Source organism: Melanotaenia boesemani, chromosome 3, assembly GCF_017639745.1.
Source record: "Melanotaenia boesemani isolate fMelBoe1 chromosome 3, fMelBoe1.pri, whole genome shotgun sequence".
In the NCBI taxonomy this organism is placed as follows: Eukaryota; Metazoa; Chordata; class Actinopteri; order Atheriniformes; family Melanotaeniidae; genus Melanotaenia; species Melanotaenia boesemani.
The window spans coordinates 38,700,774-38,727,718 of NC_055684.1; the positions used below are offsets into that span (position 1 = coordinate 38,700,774).

Here is a 26,945-nt window from a genome sequence, read left to right on the forward strand (position 1 = left end):
ATTTAAGGATTACAGTCTTTATTTGTATGTGTCAGTCATGCACAGCTGTTGCAGCTGGCGGGCGGTGACAGGTTTGGCCGTGGCGTTCCTCCTCGCATCACTCAGCAAGCTGAAATGCACAAGACAGGGATGTTTATTAGCAACAACATACACACTCACAACCACGAGACACCACGTGGGAGGGCTATGCGAGTTCATCTTCAACGCAGGATTACATCCAGCCTTTTCTAATATTAGTTCTTGCTGTGAGGCTGCTGGCTAATTTTAAGAAATTCCTTCAAAGGTCAAACCGATCCGTTCTGTGGCTGTTTACTGACCTTGCCACCTTGGTCCCGGGTTCGAACCCGCAGCTTGTTGACCTGGGATTCGGCCACATCAGCCCTTTCCTCGGCATCGTCCAGGTCATGTTGGAGTTTCCTGAACTTGACCAGGTTGCTGTTTGCCTGATCCTCCTGCAGGAAAATAAAACTTAAATGTGCAGTAAGCAGAACAACTTTCTGGATGCACCAAAGTCTTCAGTCAAGTGGCTCACCGCTTCTTCAGCCTGCCTCTTGTAACTCTTTACTTTAGCCTGCAGCTTGTTAATGAGGTCTTGCAGGCGGACCAGGTTCTTCTTGTCCTCCTCGGCCTGCAGAGACAGCACAGGGAGTTCTTTCTCTGCTTTGGTAAGATTCACCTCGGCATGCTCTGTGAGCAAACACAGCAGCGGTTTACCTGGTAGGAGAGCTCCTTGATTCTTCTCTCATACTTGCGAACTCCCTTCTGGTACTCCTGGCTCTTACTTTGCTCAGATTCCAGCTCCTTTTCCAGTTCTTTAACCTGATAGAGAGATGCAAACGTTACACCGTGCAGCAGGTGGAAAGGTGACTAATTAGTCTCGGCTCTTACTCTGGCCTCCAGCTTCTGGACTTGCTTCTTGCCGCCCTTGAGAGCGATCTGCTCAGCCTCATCCAGGCGCATCTGCAGGTCCTTCACCGTCTGCTCCATGTTCTTCTTCATCCTCTCCAGATGTGCACTGGTGTCCAGCTCTTTCTTCAGCTCCTCTGCCATCATGGCTGCCTACAAATGAAGACCCGGGTCTCTGTCAGGCCCCGTATTGATGCCTTTTGTGTCTGTAAATAAAATGTCCTGTAACATTTTCTTTCTTCTTACATCAGTGATGGCCTTTTTGGCCTTCTCCTCAGCATTGCGACACTCCTGCACAGCATCATCCACCTCATTTGACAGCATGGACAGATCACCCTCAAGCTTCTTCTTCTGGTTGATCAGTCCAGTGTTCTGGAGCAACAGAGTCTATTTAGAGCTCCGATGCAACTGTTTTTCTTTTGATTTCTTTCATTTTAAAACAACTATTGTAGAATTTGAGATACCAAGCACAAAAAGTAGCTGCACACTGCATGCTTTTTGTGGTTTTAATTCATCTTTCCACCTGAGAGTGCAACAGATTGACTCTCTCAGTAGCTTCCAGCAGCTCGTGCTCAGCCAGCTTGCGTGCACGGTCGTTCTGCTCCAGAAGGGCCCTGTGCTCCTCCACCTCTGCATTGAGAAGGTTGTTTCTGCGCTCTGTCACCACCATCTGCTCCTTCAGCTCCTCATTACGGTGAAGAGTCTCATCCAGCTCCAGGTGAACATCCTGCGGTTGCAGGTCAGGATCAGGTTTGAGATCGTTGTGCACATGCATATCAAGAAAAGCTCACATCTGAGCTCACCTTGATCTGGACCTGGAGGTTTCTCAGGAGTTTCTGAGACTCTGAAGCCTGCCTGTTGGCACGGTTCAGCTGCACCTCCATCTCATTCAGGTCCCCCTCCATCTTCTTCCTCAGACGCACTGCTTCGTTGTGCGACTTTGCCTCAGCATCCAAGGTGGCCTGCAATGACTCCAATGCTCGTTGGTGGTTCCGGCTAAAAATAAAGAAAGAATGTAATAAAGTTCTGAATAATACTTTTGACAGAATTAGAAGGGATATTGTGGATGCAACAGATTTTTTGAAAAACTTACCGCAGGTTGTCGATTTCCTCCTCCTTCTCTGCCAGCTTCCTGTCAACATCAGCTTTGATCTGACTAAGCTCCAGCTGGATTCGCAGAGTTTTGCTCTCTTCATGTTCCAGAGTGCCCTGAGCGGAACAGAGAAAGAGCATTTCTAAAGATATTCTTCACAAAAGGGAGACATGGAGCAAACAGAGCAATGCTTGTACCTCGGCTTCCTCCAGTGCAGCTTGAATCTCACTTTTTTCAACCTCCAGGCCCTTCTTCATCCTCTCCAGCTCATGGATGGTTTTTGCTCCCTGACTGATTTGATCAGAGAGGTCAACAATCTCCTCTGCAGGTGTAAACAGATTAATAGTTTATTTCTGATTGTGTCCAGTAGAAGCAAATGTTCCCTTTAATGCATCTTCCAGTGCTGGACCTTGGAGGTTTTTGTTTTCCCTCTTAATGGTCTCCAGATGTTCCAGGGTCTCTTCATAGGAGTTCTTCAGTTTGAAGAGCTCTGTGCTCAGGCCACGACACTCTTTCTGAGAAGTCTCCAGCTCTGTCTGACACTCTTCATACTTCTGCCTCCCCTCGGCCAACACCTGAAGGGAGCAATGAAAGTCTCTGTGACTTCGTATGTGAAAGGAGGCAAAGACGATCTTCTGCAGTCTCGTCTTGATGTCGGCACCTTGTCAAAGTTGCGCTGCTTTTTGTCCAGAGCAGCAGCAGCAGCATTTGCACGCTCCACATCGATGACCAGGTCCTCAATCTCCGTCTGGAGTCGATGTTTAGTCTTCTCCAGGGAGGAGCACTTGGCATTGGCAGCTTCCACCGTCTCTTCAGCCTCCTGGAGACGGGCCACCAACTTCTTTCTAAAAACGAAGGTTGAAAGAAAAATTTGTCTGCTATTTCTGATTTGTAAGGTTAAAAATTCCTGTGACTCACTTGGCTTCCTCCAGCTCCTCCGTCCTCTGGATGGCATCAGTTTCATACTTGGTCCTCCACTGGGCCACCTCAGCGTTGGCCTTGGACAGAGCTCTCTGCAGCTCAGCCTTGGCCTCCTGCTCTTCGTCGTACTGCTCTCTCAGAAGGTCGCAGTCGTGTCGAGACGACTGCAGCGCGTGAGCCAGGGCAGTCTTGGCCTAAAGAAATCAAACATGACTGTAAAGGAGAAGAGTGATCATCTCTGTTTGTAGCTAGCTACTCTGAATGGAAGCCAACCTTATTCTCCTCCTCCAGCTGCTTCTTGAGCTCCTCCACGTTCTGGCTGAATGCGTTCTTGGCGCGCTGGAGCTGGGACACGGTGGCTTCCCGCTCCTCGAGCTTCCTGCCCAGTTCAGCTGCATGACATCCAGGCAGGTGCATGTGTTACTTTCACTTCTGTGCAAACTATTTTAATAAAGTCAAAGTGTCTTACCGCTCTCGGCCTGTGCACGAGCCCTTTGTGTGTTGTTTTCATTTAGCTGCCTCTGGAGCTCCTCCGCCTTCGCTTTCGCCTCATTCATTTGGTCTTCATAGAGACGGCACATCTTCTCTGAATTAGCCTGCAAGAAAGACATATCATATCCCATACTGATAATACTTCGAATTCTCCAAATAATTTTGGCCTATCCATCTACTTTGGCTTTGGAGAGCTGTTCCACAGTGGAGGCTAGGTCGTCGGCCTCCAACTTGGCCTCGCTCCTCTCCTTCTCCAGCTTCTGTTTGATTCTCTGCAGGCTATCCATCTGCTCACTCAGCTCTGCAATGCTGTCGGCGTGCTTCTTCCGTAGAGCCGCGGTGGTGGCCTCGTGGTGCATCATGGTCTCCTCCAGATCTCGCCTCAGCTTCAGAAAATCCACCTCTCTCTTCTTGTTGATCTCAATCTGAGCAGACGTGGCCCCACCTGCCTCCTCCAGGCGCTCGCTCAGTTCCTCCAGCTCACGAGCCACATCGCCACGCTGCTTCTCCACCTTCACCCTGCAGGCCCTGTCAGCCTCCAGCTCTTCTTCCAGCTCCTCTGTACGAGCCTGGAGGAACAAAGAGCTGTTTTATGAAAATTATTCTTAACTAGGATTTAGACGTTACAAAACTTTTTCTTTTACCTGCAGTTCTTTAATCTTCTTCTGAAGCTGGTTGACCAGAGCTTGCTCATCTTCCATCCTTGTTCTCATCTCGTTCATTTCAAAGTCTTTCCTGGTAGGAAATACTTTGTGATCATTCTTATGTTTCTCCCTCATAACAGCCAGTAAAGTTTTTATTCTGGGAATTTGTGACGACTCACTTTTTCTGATTCTCTTCGAGTTGCTGCTTGTCATTCTCCAGGTCCATGTGAGACTCCATGGAGAGTTTCAGATCTCCCTCCAGCTTACGCTTAACCCTTTCCAGGTCCATACGCAGCTTTTTCTCTTGTTCCAAGGAGCCCTCTAGCTGTTTCATCACAGAAAGATTGAAAGATGTCACCAGTCGGGTGATTTCCATAAACAAATTTACCCCCCCTTCGTCTGAAACTCACATCATCTACTTGTTGCTCTAACTTGACCTTGGCTTTAGTCAGAGTGTTGACTTTATCTTCCTCTGCTTGAAGGTCATCCAAAGTCTGCTGGTGAGCCTCCTGAAGAGCTTTCTTCTCCTTGGTCAGCCTCATTATGGTTTCATCCAGAACAGCCATTTCTTCTATCAGGTTTTTCACCTGCAAGCAAGAGGGATGGAAGGAAGACACATGCAGGTCTTTCTGTGGAGATAAACGGCCGCTCTGCTTCTGCGGTTTGCTCACCTTGTTCTCAGTGGCATGCTTCTCCTTTTCTACTTTAGACAGGGTGATCTCCAGGTCATCTATGTCTTTCTTCAGCTCAACGCACTCATCTTCCAGCTTTCGCTTCTTAGCGAGCACATTAGCGCTCATCTCCTCCTCGTCCTCCAGCCTCTCCATGAGTTCCTTGACTTTGGTCTCCAGCTGGATCTTAGTTTTGATGAGCAGGTCGCAGCGGTCCTCGGCATCAGCAAGATTGTCCTGCTCCTTCAGGAGAAAACGATCATTCCTTCAGTGACTTCCACTACAGTCTCTGTAAAAGATGAATGTGTGAGCGTTGCACAACAGGAATAACACCTACTGCTTGCAGCTGCAGAGAGAGGTCGTTCTTCTCTTGGATCAGGCTGACCTGCTTCTCCTCCAGCTCTTTCCGCCTGACCTCTGATTTGTCAAGAGCCTCCTTCAGCTTGGCCACCTCCTCTTTCAGAGAGATCAGCTCTTTCTCACTCGCTGCGCTCTTCAGAAGAGGCTTTATTTTAAAGAAGAGCTTCATCCAAGGCCAATGCTTGACAGCGTTGAAAGCACGGATATTCCACTGGATGATCATCAGAGCCTCTCTGAAATGGACAGCATGGCCTGAACATAAGAGTTTGGCACATTTTGATGGAGTGACTCTCAATAAAAGTTAAAGTTAAACTGCCAATCATGCTGAAGAAACACCGATAAATCATTTGGCTCAAAGTTTTTCTTGTTATTTATGTGTTTGTGCAGCAGGGATTAAAATCCTGCAATGTGGGATCTAAGTAAACAACTGTTGATAAAAGAAAAATATCATTGGCTTTTATAAATTTCGATGAGCTCTGATGGAGGAGACAACATGAAAGCATCACCCCTGTGCTTGCTGCTCTTAACTGGCTTCCTGTCAATTAAGACTTGATGACGTGTTTTTAAAGCCTTGAATTGCTCCATCATATTGATTAGATCTGATACAACAGCACTCTCCAGTCAGAGCTCTGAGTCTTCTACCCAGCTCCTCCTGGAGGCTCCACCTTCCAGGCTCAGGTCCAGTCTGCCTCTTCATGTCAGAGCTGCTTAGACAGTCTGGTTCTACGTCCTAGTTTAAAGCTACACAACGTGGTAATTACAGACACCTAGTGATCAAGATAGTTATAGCACAGCTGTGAATGTACGGTGGCTGTCAGTGGCCAGAATTCTTCCAGACATAAAGATGTTTTCATGTGTGAGGAGATCCAGGGACCTCAGGTGCAGCGATGACTGCACCACAGGTAACTTCATGTATACTGTCTTCTTCTATGGTGCCTTTAAAGCGTTACACATCCCGAACGGTGCCATAGCTCCTATCAAACAAAGCTGAGCAAATCACTTCACAGCTGTTTGTCCATTCAGAGACACCGTAATAAGAATGTGGCACAGCAAGTAGATATAAATGGCTCATTTTAAGAGAATAAAAGCACAACTATTTTTTGTAAAGTGGTTGGAAACCAACACATAATTTTTAATTATAGATCATATTTGGCCCATTACTGACCTTTGATTTTGTTACCGCTGCATTAAAACCTGCTTCTCTGCACTGGCTTTTAAACACAGTTGAGCTGGACACTTGTTTTAACTTAACTTTTTCTCCAGGTGTTATTATGTTATTTCCTTTTTTATTGTTTTACTATTTAATCTTTATATTTTTTATAGTAAAGCCATTTGGACAACTGCGCTTGCTGTAAATATATTTTTATAAACTTGAACTTTAGTTATAATAATTAGTTCATTAACTTTCTGAGATCTAGACACTTGTTTTAAAAGGTCTTGTTTACATGTGCCACCCTTTTCCTGGTTTGTGCACGTCCCTGGCCCCCCCCGTTAAAAAACCTGCTCCTGGAGATGGCGAATTAACTACAAGGAAGGGAGAAATAGATGCTTCTGCAGTCTGTTACATATACAAACATTACCAAACCTTCCTACGCAGATACTCTAACAAGCATCCTGATTAAGTTCAGAACTTGGAGAAAAAGTAGGTCATGAAGATTTATCCGGGACTTTCCCATTTATTTCCTGACCTCTCCTTAGTGCTTGATTTTTGGCACTTATCCTGCAACCAGCCCCCCACTATCATATCTAATCATACACACATGAAATCATACACCAACGCTGCTTTTGATGTTTCGCGGCTGCGGCCGAACAGGGTTGCCAGATTGATTTAAGCTCAGCAGGACGGCGTCTCACAGCCGTAAATAGGGACTCGGAGCAGATTGGTCAAGGACTTCCTGTCTGCAATTAGAAGGTTTGAGATCGTACATGTATGCTGGGGGGAGGGGGGTGAGTGCATGTTTGACGTGACTCCATGCCGGGTGCCCCTCAAAGGTGAGTGGTTGTGTTTATTTAAGAACTAAAGCCCTCTGTCAGACTTCTGCCTTTAATCCTCCGTCACCCGCCACATATCCCATCAATGCGCTCGCTTAGAAGTGCAGGCGCCGTGGACAAAAGGGGCCAGGGGCCATCGGGCATCCAGGCGAGGAGGAGGAGGAGGCCAGGGTTGTATTTTTAGGGAGGACCCAAGCAGCTGCCACTTGACAAATGTCGCCACCTGGCTCTGAGGACACGGCTGCATTGTTTCGGTTGGAAAGAGTGGAGGGAGAGAATGGCCAGAGACCTGCGAATGTGGTGTGTGCGCGTTTGTGTTCAAGAGGGACGGAGCGGGGCCACACAAACGACTGGTAGCCATACAAGGACAAGCACACGCCTCACACACGCCGATAACATTGCCCTTGCATGCCAGTCATACTTGAGCAAGGGAGTGAACGCGAAGGTGTAGTGTATCGCAGGCTGGAAGACGTGTTGTTATTAAACCTGCTTGGAGGAGCAACTGCTGTTGGAGGTCCAGCTCAAGGACTTTCCAATGCCCAGGAAATTACTTGATACTCTTCTAGCCGCGAGGTAAAAGCAGGTCTGTGAACAAAAGTTAAAACACACTTTGGTTTTATGCTGTTATTACCTCCTTTCCGTCATCTTCTGCAGCTCCAACCTCATTATTTTACCACGAGCGGCCGCCTGCAGCAGCGTCAGGACTTTGGCCAGACGCTCATCCCTCAGCTCCTCCAGGTGACCCAGCAGGCCCACCTTGAAGAATACCTGCATGAAGCCAAGCGGAGGGAAAATAGGAAATAAAAACTGAAGCTAGTGACAGTTTTTTTTTTTTTTTTAAATCAAACATTTCAACATGTTTGCAGATTATCTGATCATTTTGCAGCTTTGCTCAAAATTTACCATGAGAATAAAAAACATTTCAAAAGTCAAAAAGAAACATCTGTAAAAATGCATCTGACATGTTTTTAATTAATACACAAAAAATACTAATATGGAGGAAATGTATAAAATATAAAATATAAACACACTTGTCCGTTGACTACATTTGTCTTTTACATTCGACTTAATCTATTACTTGTGCAGCAAAATTTATTACATCTTATTCTATAATTGTGAATTTCATTTTGAAAATGTTTTACAGTAAATTTTTAGGGTAATATTGTTTTCTATTATTATAATTGAATTTTATTCTACTTTACTCAAACTTTACCCTGTTTTTTGCTGCTGTAACACCAGGATGAATGAAGCATCTTATCGTATCTCATCACGTCTTCTCTCACCTTTGTGTGTCCAAATCTAAACTGGTTGCAGTCGACATCCAGGGAGGCCAGCAGCTGCTCTGCAGCTTTCCTGCTGTCCATAAACTTATCATCAGGGATGGCATGTGGGTTCAGGATGCGGTAGCTAAATGAATAAATGAAAAACAGAAAGTGTTAATGTTAAAGTCATGATATTCCAGAAGTGATCCGAGCGTGAACTGTGTGCTTGTCTCACCGCTGTCTGAACTCGCCATAAAGGATTCGGTTGGGGAAGCCCTTCCTGCAGATCCTGATGCCTTCCAGCACACCGTTACAGCGCAGCTGGTGCAGCACCAGAAACGGGTCCATGATCCCTGTGCAGAGAGGGTTTCAGACATAAGTCCAGTTCTTGTGGTTAACTTCTTTGTGATGTGATGAATTTGTTTAGTGTTACCTGGAGTCTTGGTCTCATTAGGGATGATGCAGCGAACAAAGTGGGGCTGTGTACTGCGGAGGTTGGTCATCAGCTTATTCAGATTTTCCTGCAGGAAAAAAGAAACACTGCAAATGAAAGATAATAAAATAAAGAAAATGGCTTCTTTACTGGATTAAAGTGGAGGATTTTGTGTGTCTTACATGTGAAATCCTTGACGTAAAGGAGAGAGGAGCCAGCACAGACTTAAAGTGATGTTCATGTGATCATTGCCCTAAACATCACTGCAAGTCTTAACTGCCTCCGTCCCAACCATCCAGTGCCCGACGGTTATAATCTGCCATTTTATCCGTGAGCATAACTAGTATCAGCCTCACCTTGTGAAGCTGAGACACAGTCTGGAAAGAAGCTGCCTTCTTCCTCTTTTCCTTGCCACCCATCTTGGTGTCGGATGCTGTGAGAGTTAGAGGAGGGTTTTGTGTAACCAACATCATTTTTCTTTAATGAATCCTGTATTGTCCTTTAAAAATCCTGATCAATGTACCTGAGTCTGATGCAATGTAATTTTCGTACAGAGAAGCCAGAAGTTTGTTGGAGGACTTTTGGAAACATGCTACCACTGTCTCATTCAGCGGGTCCTTGTTTTTGTCTAACCAGCCAGAGATATTATATGGTACCTTTAAAAAAAACAAACAGCATTTGGATCCTAATGACTAAATATGCGACAAGCTCAAAGTCATATTTAGTATTGTAAGACGGCAAAGCTCACCACTCCAGCATATTGCACCACCTCAAAATGGGCCTCATATTTGCGCTTCTTGTCTGGTCGTGGTTTTTGGAAATTAGATGACTTGCCGAGGTGGTTATCATACATCTTAGCTTTGAAGCTGTTGTCTGTTGCCTTCGGGAACATGCATTCCTCTTCAAGGATGGACATTATGCCCAGTGGCTGCAGGAAGAGTGACAAGGACCTCACAAGTCAATTAAAAATCTCAGAAATGATCTATTTTATGCTGAATGCAGCAGCAAGGTCACCTTTTCAATGAGATCAATACAGGCTTGAAGGTCCAGCCCAAAGTCAATGAAGGTCCACTCGATGCCTTCTCTCTTGTACTCCTCCTGTTCCAGGATGAACATGTGGTGATTGAAAAACTGTTGCAGCTTCTCATTTGTGAAGTTGATGCACAGCTGCTCGAAGCTGTTGAGCTGCGATGGAGGAGGGACAGGTGTTCAAATGAACAGCGTGAAACCGTGCGATGTTTCACACATCCTGCTGGCTCATCACAGCAGGAAAGCGTACTAAACACACGCCATATTAAACTAATATGCACGCAAACTGTTTGAAAAAAGACAACTTCTAACTGTATTTTTATTTGTTTAGGGAAGAATTTTAATAACAATGCACTTACTTCGAATATCTCAAACCCAGCAATGTCCAGGACTCCTATGAAGTACTGGCGAGGCAGAGAGGTGTACAGCGTGCGGTTTATCCGGCCCACCAGCCACTTGAACATGCGGTCATATGTGGCTTTGGCCAGCGCTCCCACAGCATAGGTAACCTTTAGTACCCGTTCAAAATATACAGAGAAGCAAAACAGTTGTCAATCGTTTCCAAAGTCTATTTTGCATAAAAAGAGTAAATCATAGAGAAACAGAAAAATTACGCCTCACCTGTTCCACATTCTGTCCTTTGACCACATACTCGTTCCCCACCTTCACCCTTGGGTGAAGCAGGCCCTTGATGAGGTCGGCTGAACTGACTCCCATCAGATACGAGGCCTTGTCCACACCTGGAATAACAGATCCTACAGAGTCAGTTTCAACCTGCCGTTTCTGTTCGTCGCCTACATTTAGAGTAGCTGCTCACTTTCTGTGCCGTCGGCCTCCGCCTGCTCCTCGCGCTGCTTCTGTTTGAACTTCATGTTGCCAAAATGCATGATGCCTCCAACTATCTTATAGCAGCCGTATTTCTCATCAGGGAGGAAGCCCAGGATGTCCATGGCACGCTGTAGGGAGGCCAAGCAAGGGCATCTCAAAATCCACTTAAAACGCCATATCTTTATTATTATTTATTAAAATTATTATATAACCCCTCCCAACTGCTCCCCAGGCTTCTAGCACATCTACAGATGAGTCAAATGAAGAGTTGAATAAAGTTAAAAAATAAATTTAAAAATGTGGGAAAATCTAAAAGTCCTACATCAGTGGCCAACAGTTCCTGTCCATCATCCATGCTCTCCACAGTGGTCACGCCCTGGGAGCAGAAGTGGTAGTCGTACGGGTTGGAGGACACCAGCAGCATGTCTGAAACGAACAGTTTACAGCAGGGCTACTCAGTTCGGTCCTACGAGGGCCGCAATCCAGCAGGTTTTCCATGTATCCCTGCACCAACACACCTGAGTCAAATTAGGTGGCTCTAACAGCCAATCAGGTTCTACACAATGACTCATTAATTTGACTCAGGTGTGTTGGTGCAGGGATACATGGAAAACCTGCTGGATTGCGGCCCTCGTAGGACCGAACTGAGTAGCCCTGGTTTACAGGGTCAGGGTTCAGCCGTGGTATTCACCACCTCAATAAGCATCAACCACTGTCACCCACCTAGCAGTTCTGGTTTCTTCTGCGACATGATCTGATAGTAGATGTGGTAGCTCCTCTCACCGGGCTGCTGGAAAATCACTCTGGATTTTTCCAGGAGATCTAAAGGACAGAGACACGTATCAGGAGCTCACAGTGGTCATGGAACATGGTGAGAGGTGTACAGTTTGGTGTTTGGACATTTTCTTACATATGTCTATATCAGCCGAAGCCAGTTTTCCAGTACGTCCAAAATGGATCCTGATGAACTTACCCTGCAGGAAGAAACAAGAAGCACAGCAATAAAGAAAATCAAGAATATGAAACCTCTTTGTCCAAACTTCAGGTTCAAAATACAAGTTATTACTCACAAATCGGGACGAGTTGTCATTCCTCAGTGTTTTGGCATTACCAAACGCCTCCATGGCCGGATTTGCCTCGATGATCTGATCCTCCAGCGTTCCCTGAAAGAAAAATAAAGTCCAGTTTAAATAAGCCAAGTCACATTATATTGATTTTATTATGTAATTTTTATGTGCTGAAACTCACCCCTGTTTTAGTGGTAGGACCTTGCTGTAAAGGATTAAAGTAAGAAACAGGTGAGGGTCTTGTCAGGAAAAACACAACTAAAGAATTATTTCACAACCAGACCAACCGGAAAATTAGAAAGTGGGTGTTAAAGCTGTGGTGAAAACTGATGGCCACCCTGATTTATAAAATAACACAGCGGAGAAAAATGAGCATCAAGCAACACAGGAAAAAAAATTAAAAAGAAAAACGCTCAAATCAAAACAAAGGGAAAGTGATGGGAAATGAAAAGTTTAAGCCATAAAAAAGGCACACGAGACGAGGAGTAAAAAGATATTAAAAACCAAGAGGAGTGGCAGGAAATGGCTGCAACATAAAAACATGAAGGTAAAGACTCAAACATGAATGTGATTAGGTGTCACATTCACCGTTTTGACAGGGAGGAAAATGCATGGGCATGGCAACAAAAAAAAAAAAAGAAAAGAGAGAATACATTGAAGGATTCCTGGGATTTCAAAAAAAGAGAAAAGAAAATCAAAATATATATGTAAAAAAAATAAATAAATAAATAAATAAAAGCTTTTAAAAAAACAGGAGGTGGGAGACAATAATACGGGTTGCCACATCAGCCTTACTCCTTTTTTGGCCGGTGTTTCCCCCAGAGCTGCCACAATGGCAAAATACTGAATGACTCGTTTCGTGTTGACAGTTTTGCCAGCACCGGATTCTCCGCTATAGGAGTGTAAAAACAACAAAGTACAACACGTACAATGAAAACTGGTCACAAGACTGCATGTCTCAAAAGAGAGGGAAAAAAGTGCAAAAAATCTGAATTAAACCCCTCAAAAATCAGGCGGAATAATCTGAAGACCATAAAGTGAAGAGCCTGCATGTTGCAGCTCTGACGTGTTCAAGCTCTTTCTTTCTTTTCTAAAACACTCATTTCAAGCAGATGGACTTACGTGATGAGCATGGACTGGTTCTCCCGATCTGGTGAAAGCAAGATAAGCATATGTTTATTTTCCATAAATGTGCCTGCATGCGTTATTTTTAAAAGTTTGCATCCACTCACTGCGCAGCATTTCATTGTAGGCGTTGTCTGCAATGGAGTAGATGTGTGGCGGCACCTCAGAGCGCCGCTTGCCTTTGTAGGCTGAAACCACAGGAGCTGTGTACACAGGTAGCCACTTGTATGGGTTCACTGTCACACAGAACAGCCCAGAGTAGGTCTGAGGAGACAGGAGAACTTCACATGAGATCATCCCAAGATACGTGACCTAAAACCATCCTGCATGGCTACAGCTCACAGCTGATCTCTGTAATTTAACTTTGCCTATGAAGGAAACAAGGAAAATACTCACATAGATCATCCAGGCAGAGTAGCGTCTGCGCAGATTATAAAGCACAGACGCCTCATTGAGGTGTGTCAGCATGGCCATGTCTTCAATCATGTCATACTTTGGAGGATTCATCTGCTGGATGTCTGAGTCTTTCACTGTCAGGGTCTATAATGATGGTTGCAGATAGACAGGAGGAAATAATCAGTCATAGGCTGATGGGTTAATGAGAAGTAATCTGGAGAGGAGTAAACATTTACCTTCCCATCTTTGGTCTCAACAATGACTTTGTCACTGCTGCGCTCCTTGATCTCAATCTGAATATATGCATCTTTTTCATCAGGGATCCAAGCTCGCTTCTTACCTGAAAACACAGCAAAGAAATGAAAACTCTTCAATGCAAAACTTGATTTAGAAGTCCTGAAATTCTTATTCCAGTGAAATTATTCCTTATAACAAAATAACTGTGTACATTATAAAGCAAAATTAAACTGCTGCAAAGTATATTTTACTTTAAAAAACAAGATATAAGACTGAAATACTGTTTACCACCTACAAAATTATATTATTTATAGAAATTTGACTATTTTTCAAGGTTATCTTTAGTGTTTTTGACCAGAGGCTTTACTGGTGGATTTTACATCATTTAACAATTAATGCAAATTTCATAAAACATCGAAAACTAAATTCATTTCTCATATAGAACTAAAAATCTTTCACATACTCTACCCAAATGTCCTTATTAGGCCTACCGTCAAAAGGGACTGTGTGCGCCGCCAGCAGCTCCAGATCAGATTTGCGTAAAAACGGTGCAGCCACTCCAAACTCCCTCACGTCAAAGTGCGACATGATGGAAAGTCCTCTGAAGCCACCTCAGAGACGGGCGAGATGTGGAAATCCTTTTGGTAAGAAAACAAACGTTTACGTTAAGGCCAAAAGTTCGTTTTTACGAACCGCCCCTGGATGGAACAAGATGAGACGACAGGCCAGCTTGTGCGCAAAGAGCGCAGTCGGGCAATCATCAAACTCACTTTAAGGCGTTAATCGTTGTCATAAAGTGGAATCAGGTTACTTTTACGGCAGAGAAAGAAATTCAGGTTGTGTAAGACTCTTTAAAAGGGCAATAGCTCGCGCGCAAAACCTACCAAACAAAGGCAAAACGCTGTCCACTGACCTCAGGACGACCACAACGAAATGCCACCTCACTGAGATGTGGCTTGCTTTATACTGTGTTCCTCAAGGTCACGGTCAGTGGACATTTGTCCCTCATTAGCATATGCCACCTCCTCCGAAGCCCATTGGTGCTGAGCGCCTGTCTCAATTGACACAAAAGGAAAGCTACGTTTTTGTCATAGCGCTAAACTCAAGTCGTCTATTTTTGTATCCCAGTTATTTTATGCACTGTACACACTGCTGGGGAGTGGGAGAGAGCTGCATTAGGAGCATCCCAGTAGGGGGATTTTTTTTTTTCACTGTGGATTTTGAAGGACAATGCATCATTCCTTTTAGACAGAAATGTGTGCCCTCTCCAAGCCATGAAACTTGGAATCAACAAAGAAAAACCAAACTATAACAGCAGATTATTTGAAATTAAAGCATTAACCAGCGGTTTAGGTTCACATTTAAAACTGGGTTGTGTTATTCCAATCTGTCCTGGCCCTCCTGAACAAACATGAGCTCATCATGGGTGACTTTGATGCTGCGAACTCATGTTGCCCCTTAAGTAACAGCCCAGCAGCCTTTATGTGTCAAGTGCTGCCAGGGATGTTTGCTATTGTGCGAGGCCACGGAGGATGCAACCTTAGAAGAGATTATTTAGGGAGCTGTGTGGCATTAAACATGCTACTATAAATACACAGTATTTTATTAATAGCGTGAAACATGGAGCATGGCTCCAGCTTCACAATGCAGCGTTCCATATTAATTTAAATCCACTCAAAGCTTCTCTAAAAGACATGAAACATGTTGGTGATGTTTTTTTAAACGAGTTTTAATAAATATTTGTTTCTATGTTTCTAGGAGGCTGTAGACAGAAACTTGTTGGCTTCAGCAGGCGGCCTAAGAGATAAATGTAAGTGTCCTCTGACTGCTCGGCGTGTTATATTGTCACCAAATGTTGCTTAAACTTTGTGTTTCCAGTAACTGTGTCACAAGTACTGTGCCTCTCACACGCCAGATCTGACCTTCAGAGCAAGGAGAGAGGCTGGTGCATGGTATGAAAGCAGGGTGACGGGGGGGAGGGACAGAGGACCACAGTTTCTCGGAATAGACAAAGCCAGAGTCCAGCATTCCTGACAGGGGGAATGATTATCAACTGTTGGTTGTGTTGGATTCTGTGATAGAGCTGCTTGTAAACACACACACACACACACACACACACACACACACACACACACACACACACACACACACACACACACACACAAAATGAAACCAAACTTCTGGATGGATGTCTTAACTTGAGGGGCAGCCATCTTTGTTGACACCGTTATCTGTTGCCGTGGCAGGCAGAGAGGTGTTGCCGTGATGGCTGAAACTTTCTTGGGCATCAGTTAGATAGTGCAGGCCTGAGCTATTCTGGGACAACGGTCTCTTCAGAAAGCCAGAGGCTGGTTTATGTACTATGTCACTTGGTGCAGCATTCGAAAAGCTGGCATGCTGATAACGCATGAGGAGGAGATGAATCCCAAAGTCCCCAGGGCTGCTGCACAGCTTTAAATAAGATCGCAAACTCCGACTGGTAAAAACACACTGGCGCAAACACACAGAGGAGTGCATGCAAAGCCAGCGCCGTCCGTCCCTCAGCACATCTCTGCACTGTTATACTGCAGCCCACTGCAACAGCTGACTGCTCGGAGCAGCAGCTCTCCTTACGTCCCCAGTGTTCCTCAAAATCATTTAGAGCCCGGTGCAGCCAGGACTGCTGCTGCTCATGTTTTCATGTCTGTGCAGCTTTCAGTTTTCTTTAATTAAACATAATAATAGGACTCTAAACCGACACTGAGCTGCAGGCCTCAGCAAAGACAAATGAATGAATAATTGATTGGTTTATGTGACAGTTTGGTGATGTACAAGATAGGGCATGAAGATTTGATCTGAGGGGTCGGTCACAGTTGTTTTAGATCATCATGCGCTGGATGCCTGCAGACTTAGGCAGGGATGGAGAGCGATAGGGAATTCTGACTGCAGTCGTTCTCAGCACTGGTTAATCACACAACTCAGTCACACCTTTGTGTGTGTCTGGTTTGGGACTGAGCTCCAGAGGCAACAATGCCAAAAATAAGTAGCCAAATGTAACCTCATGAAAACGGACAAATAACTTTCAGAGGCTAGGTCCTCTGGAAAGCTCAAGTGAATCAGAGAATCTTGTGATCTGTACATATTTTCTGTTCTTTTAACTGTTTTTAGTAACTTACTTTGAGTTAATTGACACAAATTAACATTTAGAAAGATGAAGATGAGCACATATATTTCACACAGCATGGTCACCATCATGTTTAATACTTTTTATTGCCATAAATCTGCCATAAAAGCTGTTTTCAGTGTTTTTGTTTGTGCACTTTGTGCCTTTTATCTTTGTGCTGTTGTTCTGCTTCTGCCTTCTCTGTGAACAAACGCTCTTTTCTTCGCTCTTCGGTGTGAATAAAGTTCTTCTTTTTGTGCTGCAGCCTAAACTTGGGTGGTGAAGCAGTGATTCATTTTGGATCAAAGCATTCATCGCTGGTGGATATTTCTGTAATCACCTCGTGCCTGCCTTCCATACCTTGCAACAACTGTGTGGGCTCAGGTCTTAGCCATCAGTTCATCATAGTGGAGACGGGCAGGCGCGTGGCACAAACGCGCTCTAAAGCCCCAATTACTCCTCCACACCCACTCAACCAACCATACACAGGCAACAATAACACGCAGCAGAGTTAATCAGTCTTTTAGCGATCGCTTTAGAGGTTTGATGCCTCTGCTTTTAGGCTCTGGCTCCAGACAATAACCCATCTCTCATTGTGCTAAGTTGTGGTCTGGGTCAGTGGACTCTGGCCTGCCTGCCCAGCCCTGACCTCAGTATGCATGGCAGCTCTCAGCTGTCCTTCTATTTCAGGAGCGTGGATGCATACCTCGGCCCAGCTGGGGCATCAGAAACAATGGACACACTGCCTTATCCAAACACAGGCCCGCAGACAATCTGACGCACTCCAACATCCCAGTGACACCCCCGCTGAGGCCCCTCCTGCCCAATTAAGCTCAAGGAAAGGGTTAACAAGACTGTGCAGACACTTCAGCATATCAGTCATAAGCTGGACGACTCCCTCTGGTACTAGAGATGAACTTGTTTGATGTGTAAGTGGTTAGCAAAAGCAAAAGAGATTATTCACCTTTTCATATCAGATGAAAATATCAGTTTAATTTGTTGCTGAAACTAAAGAAACTTTATACTTTATCTTAATACATTTCTATAATAATTTATGTTTATGTTTGTCCCCACGTGGTTCATTTAACAACCACACTCTTAGTCTTAGTAAAGCTGCCATACAAAGACACTCCTCCATGTTTTTAGCTTCTTGCAGACAAGCTCCATTAAAATCTTTATTTCCCACCATGGGCTCAGATTTAACTTTGAATAGACTTGGAAGGAAAATTCGTCTAGCTTGGAAAGACCTTCAGTCAGTAGCATGAAGTATCTCACTGTCAGGGGCGACATAGTTTCACCTGATTTACTGTAAGCTCGTTTGAGGGTCTATTAGAGACGTCCAGGGATGCAGGTGGCAGTGTTTGGCCTCTGACCTCTAATTTCTGTTTAAACAGACCTGCTGCCACAATGAGAAGCCTTTCAGGGAGCCACATAACTGCTCACAGTTGATACAGTCTCCAAGCTCTTGTATGTTTCCTCTAAACACACGTTCACTTACATCGACGTGCGCGCACGCACACACACAAACACCATCATCGCCGCCTGGAAATATTCCCCCTGTCGCCTGCAGCAACTGCCTGCATTGCTGCCGAATACCAGACCATCTGGAGCACTGGTTCTCAAACGGGGTACACGTACCCCTTGGAGAACAGTCCAGGAAAAAATAAAATAATGAAGAAAAATTTATTCCATCTTGTCTATCTTTTAAACTTAACAGATGCGACTTCAGTGTGTATGATGAGCGGAGTCAGTTCCGGTGGTCAGGATTACTACACACATGTAGAAATGTACACGTATGTAGATGTAAAATAACTTCTAGATCTTTAAAAGTTACTCTGATCATGATGTGAAATACAGAATTTTTCTCTTCCAGATACCTGGAACTGAATGTTTGCTGGTTTCATGGATCCACTGTGATCTGGAAGTTTACATGAATGTGTAAATAAGTAAATATGTTAAAAGTAAAACTTAAATAAGTAAAAAAGTTTATATAAATGAAAATATAAAATAAAAATGAAATGTTTATGTTTGCAAAATTTAAGTTAATTATTAAAAATTAAAAATATACAAAATTGATCAATTAAAAAAATTAAAATAGGAAATATCCATAAATTTATTAAATAATTGCATATTTTATAAAGATAATTGTGTATTTGATATTTTATATGTAAAGTATATAAAATTAAAAAATAAAATAAAATAGATAAAAATAAAATATTAAATTAAATAAAATTATGTAAATGACATGAGGCAAAATATTGTTAAAACTGAACTTATTTTTCACCAGAAATTTCAAATTATTCATTATTTTTTCTAAACTGATATGTCATTAAATATAATTATCTTAATAACATACTTGTACTTCTTTGGAGTAAAGTAAAGGAAAAAATTAAAATGTTTTCATTATATGTTATATATAGGTTATAGGGCTGTTATTGATCAGAAATTATACAAATAAAACAGAATATTTAAATAATGTTATCAGAATATCTTAATACATACACAATACAACAAATGTTTCTGTAAATAAATTAAAAAAGGAAAAAATGGAGACACAAGTTTGCTGGACAAAATGACCCTATTTATTTTCATCTTTTGATGAGTTTATATAACTCTATCTCCTCTATCTTAATCTTCAGTGACATAAGTTGAGTTACTTAATGAATTATACATGCTTTGATTTCAAAAGCCTGATTTCGTTCCTTCTTTCAATTTGACAGTGGTTGAAGGTAAAGGAGGACACATGGACCACTGCAACATGTTAAAACAGTGAAGATGAGTCCAGGTTGCAGTGATAAAAGAAAAAAACAAGACAATTGATGTTGTCTCCTCCAGCATCGTCTTCGTCCCGTCTCTTCTCTGAGATCTCCCCTAACGACGCTTATCCGGCATCGTCTTCGTCCCGTCTTTTCTCTGAGATCTCCCCTAACGACGCTTATCCGGCATCGTCTTCGTCCCGTCTTTTCTCTGAGATCTCTCCAGCCAGTAAAAGTTAGCCTTATTTTGACTCTTGTTTTATCTTTTGCTCTGTCCCTTTCTCTCTTTCTTTTACTCACTTCCTCCAATAACATCCTCTTGTGTGTCTTTGATTTTTTTTCTTTCAATCTGAAGTCTTTATTTGTCACTTTAATATACACATATATATATATATATATATATATATGTATAAAGAAATTAACAAAAAATAGTTTGTATATTTACTTTTTATCATCATGTGAATGTATTAAAATTATTGTAGTGCAAAAGGTCTCCACCGGGGGCAGAATACATGTATCAGATTGTGTTTAACAGGGTTTTGAGCAAGGTTTTACCCATAAAATGAAGCAAAAGGTCTCAGAATCTGTATTTATCTAATATGATACATATAGACTTTAAGGGTTAATCAGGGCTGTCAAAATTAATGTGTCGATGCAAAGAAGTGAAAGCACTTTATTTTTCTTTCGCGTTAAGGCATAAATAACAAAGCTGTTACTTATTTCATATTAAAAATCTATATTTGGCTTTATTAAATTAAATTAAATTAAATTAAATTAAATGAATATTTATCTCAAAGGGCATTTTTAAAAAATACATCATTTTTAGAAAATGACGGGCACAAGGTCAATTTTGGCCAGTTTGACAGGTGAATAATGCGGTCGATGCACAGTCTTAAATTGAATAAAGCCATGTCTTTTATAGAAGACATTACATTACAGTTGTGCTATGTTTGTGTTCTAAACTACATTGCCACGTCTCGTCGGAACGTGTAACAGCCAAATCTTCTTCTCATGCCTGTCTGGCATTATCCCATGGAGGGGGGCTAATGCCCTGCACTGTTATGTAGATCACGGACATCCTTTTCTTTTACATGGAGGCATTTTTTAAAGGACTATTTTAAAAATTCCAAATTAAAGTTAAATTAAAGCGAGAGACAATTATTTTTGGCACATCGATGCCTTGTTACAGTTGTGAACTGAATCCACCAAAAACCACTTTATACTCCTTTTTATGAAGATTCTGACAGATTTCAAGCTTGAAATTTAGAGGATGCTAGATGAGCAATATCTGCTGTTGTAGTTCAGACATGATCTTTTATGTAAAGTGATGATCCATCCATCCATCCATCCATCCATCCATCCATCCATCCACTCATCTATCCATCCATCCACCCACCCATCCAAACATCCATCCATCCACTCATCTATCCATCCATCCACCCACCCACCCATCCATCCATCCATCCATGAGTGGATGATATTACCAACTCAAACACAGCTCTAAACTGTGTCTATGGTGAACATTTTAATATCAGGTGAAATGCAGCTGAGGGAACGTTTTGACTGAATCAGTGGGTTTATCTGGTTAGAACTCCAGTCCTCAGATTCTTACACTGGCTTCCTTTCTGTCACAGAACCGACTTCAAAATCCTGCAACTAGTTTACAAAGACCTGAATGGTTTAGGACCAGATTTGTGTGTATGTGTGCGGTGGCCTGGTATGACAGTCGGCTCCTGTGTAGAGCTATTCCTGCTATGTCGCAGTTCTATTAGCTAGTAGCCACAAAATACAACAGTGATTCCAGTGCACCTGAAGCACTGGTGTAACTGGTTTTGGTGCTTTGTTAATGTCACAATTCCCTTGTGCACTGACCAATACAGTGAACATAATCACACCTTTAGTTTCTCCCAGGCAGGATGGCTAATGACTCTCCACCTTGTACCAAACTGACAAAAACTCATCAACTCATCAATTAGATAAAGAATTTTGATCTTTTAGCATCTGCAGTGCATAAAAAATGGATCTGAAGGAGTCAGAAGAATCTTAATCCGTGCAACAGATTTCTTCCACAACTAATTTAGCTTTGGACTCGCCTGGAAACTATCTTTCAGACCTCACAAGAAATTGGCTTAGGAGTACCTTTGAAACCATTTTCACTGCTGCTTCATTAAGAAGTGGAAATGAGAATCTTTAGTTCCCAAACAAATAACTAGTGTCATTAAAAGGGAGGGCATTACATTAAACTCATCTCATTTTTCTTTCTGGGTGTGTTGCTGGTAGAGTTGGGGAATCATTTCTGGGACTCGGACTGGAGTCGCACTTAAGTCGCATTTCCAGTGACTTGAAACTCAATCAAAACAGTGGCAGCAGCAATATAACTTTTGGTTTTAAAAACTTAATTAAAGGGGCAAATTTAAAAAAGCAGCAAACTGGAACATCTGTGGTATAAAATTCCAGGAGTCTGGATCCACCACACCCCCCTTCTTCTGCCTTGAAACACACCTGGAGAGGTTAGTCGCTGTAATATAAAAGCTAATGCTAGCATCTATATTAGCATCTATGTTAGCTACTAGCTTAGCACCACTGCAGCATAAACGTTAGCTTGTTGCTACCTTTGTTCTAAATAATGTTAATCCATCAGATTGTCTCCACTAAATGAGTTCAGACGAAGATCAAGACATTCACTGAACACACTTTCTTTAAACTGACTTTGCTGTGATGACGTTACTGGGAGCAAACTGGGATCAGACCCACTGTAAACAAGGCGGGTCCACTGGGTCTGTTTAGAAGAAAAATACAGCTGTTTACTGATTAAGAAATGTTAGAAATATATATTGGACCTGTAAGTATTGGATCTAAATAAATTAAATTTTTAAAAAATATTAATTTATTTTCAGTACCACTTTGTCCAATTCAGTCGTAAGGATCCAATCCTGTCCCAGCAATTAGCAGGTGAGAGGCAGGTACACCTGGACAGGTCGCCAGTACATCACAAGTCCAACACGGAGAGACAAACAACCCACTCTTGCTCACACTCACTCCTTGGGAGAATTTCGAGTGAGCAGTTGACCTATGGATGGTAGAACTTAGAGGGAACCCATGCAAACACGCAAAATATCTTTTTATTTCATTCTAAAAGATCACCCCATTTTAAATAAGAATTAAGATTTTGCTGATGCCTTTTTACCTACTTACATATTATAATGCAATCATCTCTAAACAGACCAGGTGGCAGGCGTTGCGTGGGAAATCACTCATTACAACTAAAGATGACTTAACATTTCTGTTTGCTGGTCTCAAACTTTAAATTTGTTTATATTTTCCAAATGCAATAAAGTTGGTCAGTGAACACGGTGAAAGTAATTTGTTATCGGTTGAATACAGGTTCAAACAACAGATCAGTTCACAGATTTAGGTTTTATAGAAGGATATCCTGAGTTTCTGACCAGACCAAGATGACTATTCAGCCTGCAGCTGAGCCCTAATCCATTATTTCCTCTCAATGACTTCAATAACTTTCTTGTTTCTTCTGGAAATCCACTAAATATGCAAAATAGCAGACTGAGTTTTTTCTGTATAATTACTGCTTCTCTATTAAACTGTGCTATTCATTAACCTGTTGGTACCAGACGTCCCGTGGCTGGGACGTGACAGTCTTAACTGTGGATTCAATAAAAACTTATCTTTGACACATATTTCCACACTCGTGTTTTTAGGCTGAAACAAAGAAGTATCAACAGCACATAAACATGAGAACACTGTGAGTTTAAGTCCAGCCAAGATCTGTTCCCTGCATCATCCTCACTTCTTCTTTCACAGAAACAACAGTCCACTGTGCAAGTTCATGGTCTGCTTTTCTAATAATATGGAAGATTCATTTTTACTTTTTTATGTGGGTGTTTTATCCCTAATTAACCTCAGTTAAACCTACTCCACAGGCCTCCAAGAGATCCTGCCAACATTTAACAGATATGTGTGGCTGGGGCGCAGTACGAAGTTGGAGCAGGAGCAGGTGAAGAGAGTCCTGAGGGAAAGCTCCGTGCTCCTGCTTCACATTCAGAGACGCAACAGAAGGATCGGCTTCTTAGAGCTCTACTCTCTGGCAGCGAACCAGACACTTGGACAGCTGGCACCGTGTATGTGTCTCAGTCCTCCACTTCTCACACACTGCGTTTAGCGCACAATACAGCAGTGTGCCAGTGGTCTGTTGTCATGTCCTAATTGGCAGTGCCAGAATAGTGTGAACATCAGAGGCAGGAGTCTCAGGAGCAGTCGACTTATCCACGGCTGCTGCCAAGTTAGAGCGGCAAGAAAATCCCAATCTGCCAAGACAAGCTGCATTTTTCCCCAGAGGGAGGGCCACAGGTCCTTAGGTCTGCTGCATGGCAGTTTATCCTTCGGTGCAAGCTGTTTGCAGTGTGAGCAATGCTACCCTCTGCTGCCACAGAGCATTAACCACAAGTCTCAACTTTCACTAGATTTTACTAGTTACCAGGGATTAAAAGTGGAATAAATGAGGACGTAACTGATTATTAATTAGTACTTAATTAAAAACCACATTTAGTAGGGAATGTGGGTTAGATTCTCATTTGTTTCTCAGTTTTTTACAAATAAACCTGGATTATTAGTTAACTAATGGTAAAATGTCAGTAAATTGCTCATTAGTCACCTTATTGTATTATATTATATACTATTCATACTCATCGCTTTTTTCTGTTATTATTTTTTACCTTTACTTAATCTTAAAGATTTTTTTTACTCCAGTGTTTTCCTCATGGGTGTTCTCCATCCCAGGAGTCCTCCCGCTCGGTCTGCAGGGTTGTTACTGTGGGGACGTCCTTGTCTGGGTGGCTGGGGGACCACGGCCTGCTCAGATCTGGGCCATTCCTGAGGTGGCGGTCTCATGGATGGCTGCAAGTGTGAGATATCATTTCCTCACCTTAACGTCAAGCCAGATGTTTATTTTTATGTTCATATTCAGTTAAGAGATGGAGGCATGTGTGTATGAGTCAAAGGAAGAATGTAGGACCAGGTGTGTTTAAATAGTTATTTTCTATTATTTCGAATATGCAAACATTGTTTTTATTGTGTAAGTAAACACCGTGCTGCTTCTGCATGAAAAGTGCTTTATAAGTAAAATTTGATTTGATTGTAAAGACACAATTATATATCTTGGATTAGGAATAAAGTATGGACAAATAGAAAAACCTTCCCATGTTACATGAACTGAATTTGCTGTTTTAAAAAGCAACATGAAATAGTAGTGATCCTGGCGCTGTATTAAAGAACTGATGTGGTTCTGTTAAGTTCAGTTCTCTAACCCCTAACCAAAACCTTTTTGAAGGGAAATGAAAGTAATCATAATGCTGTGCCGTCAATGCCTGATTTATCAGATTTAATCTATTTATAAATTTCATTTAAAGGGCACAGAATCAAAGCTGCAGATAGTTCAGAAAGAGGAGGTGAGGAGGGTGAAGAGGAAGGTGAGATCTAGTTTTAAGAGATGCGACTTGACCTACATCATTGATTCAAATCTAATCAAAGGCATAATATCACACATTGAATGAAGTGTTTATCTGACCTTCACATGTTGTACAGGCTTTAAAAAAAGTTTGATACAGATCCCTGCAAAAACAAGAAAAAAAAAAAAAAGAACCATAATAATTTTAAAATTGCTGTGCTGTGTAACAGTGGTTTATCACGATTAAATAAATAGGTTATACATTATAATGATTATCTGTTGGTCACATTTTCCTTGAAGGTTAATTAAGTTGATTAATATAAGCAGTGGGTTGCTTGAAGCATTAAAGAACATATCTGTTTATAAAAGTAGTTTGCACCGTGGTGTGGGCAGTATTGATGTGAAGCAAATCTGCCATCATCTCTTCATCTTCTAAAATCTCAGAAATCATTAAGTAAAATAGACCTGAATTCAGTTTATCAAAAATACCAGCTCTTAATGTTAGTCACTGAATAGAATATTTAGCATTATGAACTTCTTCTTGTTCAGATTTTCTATCCACTCAATTACATGATCCTGCAAAGAAAAATCTGTCTTAAGTGCAATAAAACACTTTTCATTTTGGATGACTCGTTTTGGACGATTCCCTGCTGCAGACCTGACTTAAATTAAAGCCTTCGGATAATCATTTCATTTGAATCAGTCGTGTTGCAACAGGGAAACATTTAAAACCTGCAGGACAGTGGCCCAAGAGGTCCAGAGTTGGTGATCCCCGCTCTGTCCCATCCTTCCAGACATTATGGGTGCAGGGTTGCATTGTCACCAACAGGTAGAGCTATTTTCCAATGTCTGACAGCAACATCATGGGTTTTAAATATTTTCACATATGTTCAGTTCAGCCTAGGAGGAAACACAAAAAGGAACCTTATGAACGAACTGCACCTTGCAAGCAGCTGGTTATTGGTATTCCAAAGCAGGAAAACAAAAATGTTTAGCAAAACAAGCTTTTAGATTTACAGAGGTAAACTGGAAAGTTGTTTCTGGGCTCATATAAACTTTGCTGCACTTCTCCGGTTGTCTTCCATGTCCAATGAAGTTTACTTCACCAAATAGTTATTAACATGATATTTCAGTGTGTTTTCTCAATGACAGGAAGGGGCTATCTCATAGGAAGTGGAAGTAGGAGCGTCCCTCTCTCTCTCTCTCACACACACACACCCTCCCTCCATGGTCATCCATTCGCCTGCCCATCCTGTAGCTGTGAGCCAGGAACACCCCCGTTTTGCTAGTCCATGGCTGCCTGCTAGTATTTTGGTAATCGTCATCCTCTCTGACCTGCTGGCCCGATCCTGGCGCCAGGAGTCTCTACGCCTCCCCTCTGCACCCCCCTAGCCGCCTACCCCCGACCCCTCGGATAATTCAGACCAGCTGTTGCAAGGTGCCTTGCTTACTCCCACCCACTACATACTCACACTTGCCTCTGCTACAGCCTTGAGATAGTCTCATGCAGAAAAAAGAGCCTGGCTGTGGGCTTTTTGGGCCTCTAAGTCTTTGCATGGGGTCTCTGAGATACATAAAATAAATCCAAGCCAATCACAAGTTCTGCTCTGCAACAAATCAGCACTGTGTCTGGATTCGTTGTCCCACATTTTCAGTTGGTATTGTCCTCTGGCTCAGACTCAAATGCTGATATTGACTTTCTTGGTTTTTCACCAGTGGCACTGACCTGGATTTCTTTCACTCTTCCAACTGTTCAGTCTTAATGACCTGGAATGTGTGTCACTGTGAAAGGAGAATTGAGTTTTGTAGCTATGTGGCTCGGCAGAGCTATCTCTTCATTGGAGTCACATGAAGAGCATGTGCGTCCTCGATGATCAAGTGATACTTTGAGGAGATTGAGAGTTAGTACCAAGAATGTTTGACGAAACCAATAAGAAAGAAAATAATTTCAGATGATTCTGTCCCGTGTTTAATATGAAGTGGAAGAAATGAGCGTTTTCTGTGCTTCTTCTTTTGTATGGCTGCGTGTTTTTTTTGGCATTTGGGGGCTCTGTGTAAAGTAAGGTGCCTCTCTGTCTACGGCCTAACCACAGTGAGACTTTGGGCCGAGTTGGAGGGGAACCCCAAGCT

General features: G+C 42.5%; 1 protein-coding gene across 3 annotated transcripts; it reads right to left on the minus strand.

Moving 5' to 3' along the window:
• Positions 1-21: 21 nt before the first annotated feature.
• Positions 22-14,415, minus strand: myh7ba (myosin, heavy chain 7B, cardiac muscle, beta a). 3 transcript variants are annotated; one of them, XM_041978814.1, is made up of 44 exons: positions 14,341-14,415; positions 13,948-14,094; positions 13,456-13,559; positions 13,220-13,363; positions 12,931-13,087; positions 12,821-12,848; positions 12,494-12,590; positions 11,880-11,903; positions 11,702-11,794; positions 11,542-11,605; positions 11,355-11,453; positions 10,954-11,057; positions 10,621-10,759; positions 10,425-10,543; positions 10,163-10,312; positions 9,789-9,959; positions 9,523-9,702; positions 9,298-9,430; positions 9,131-9,207; positions 8,775-8,862; positions 8,577-8,694; positions 8,363-8,486; positions 7,711-7,847; positions 5,065-5,320; positions 4,728-4,970; positions 4,467-4,643; positions 4,236-4,381; positions 4,057-4,147; positions 3,592-3,981; positions 3,390-3,516; positions 3,194-3,312; positions 2,918-3,114; positions 2,661-2,844; positions 2,409-2,574; positions 2,197-2,321; positions 2,000-2,115; positions 1,710-1,902; positions 1,430-1,633; positions 1,153-1,278; positions 889-1,059; positions 715-819; positions 533-628; positions 318-452; positions 22-109 (listed from the first exon to the last, which is right to left on the minus strand). In XM_041978814.1, the coding sequence occupies exons 2-44, from the start codon at positions 14,042-14,044 to the stop codon at positions 98-100; spliced, it is 5,826 nt and encodes a 1,941-aa protein (XP_041834748.1). In that variant the 5' UTR covers positions 14,045-14,094; positions 14,341-14,415; the 3' UTR covers positions 22-97. The 3 variants fall into 3 exon arrangements, with proteins under 3 accessions (XP_041834748.1, XP_041834755.1, XP_041834764.1); XM_041978821.1 differs by lacking the exons at positions 12,494-12,590; positions 13,220-13,363; positions 13,456-13,559; positions 13,948-14,094; positions 14,341-14,415 and having other exon boundaries at positions 12,931-12,990; XM_041978830.1 differs by lacking the exons at positions 11,880-11,903; positions 12,494-12,590; positions 12,931-13,087; ... (2 more) ...; positions 13,948-14,094; positions 14,341-14,415.
• Between the last annotated feature and the right edge of the window lie 12,530 nt (positions 14,416-26,945).

Coding starts and splice junctions, on each gene's coding strand:
- myh7ba (XM_041978814.1), bottom strand. CDS start 14,044: ATGTCGCACTTTGACGTGAGGGAGTTTGGAGTGGCTGCACCGTTTTTA. Junction 2,845..2,917: donor GAGGAGCTGGAGGAAGCCAA/GTGAGTCACAGG, acceptor CTTCGTTTTTAG/AAAGAAGTTGGTGGCCCGTC. Junction 2,116..2,196: donor CTGCACTGGAGGAAGCCGAG/GTACAAGCATTG, acceptor TGTTCCGCTCAG/GGCACTCTGGAACATGAAGA.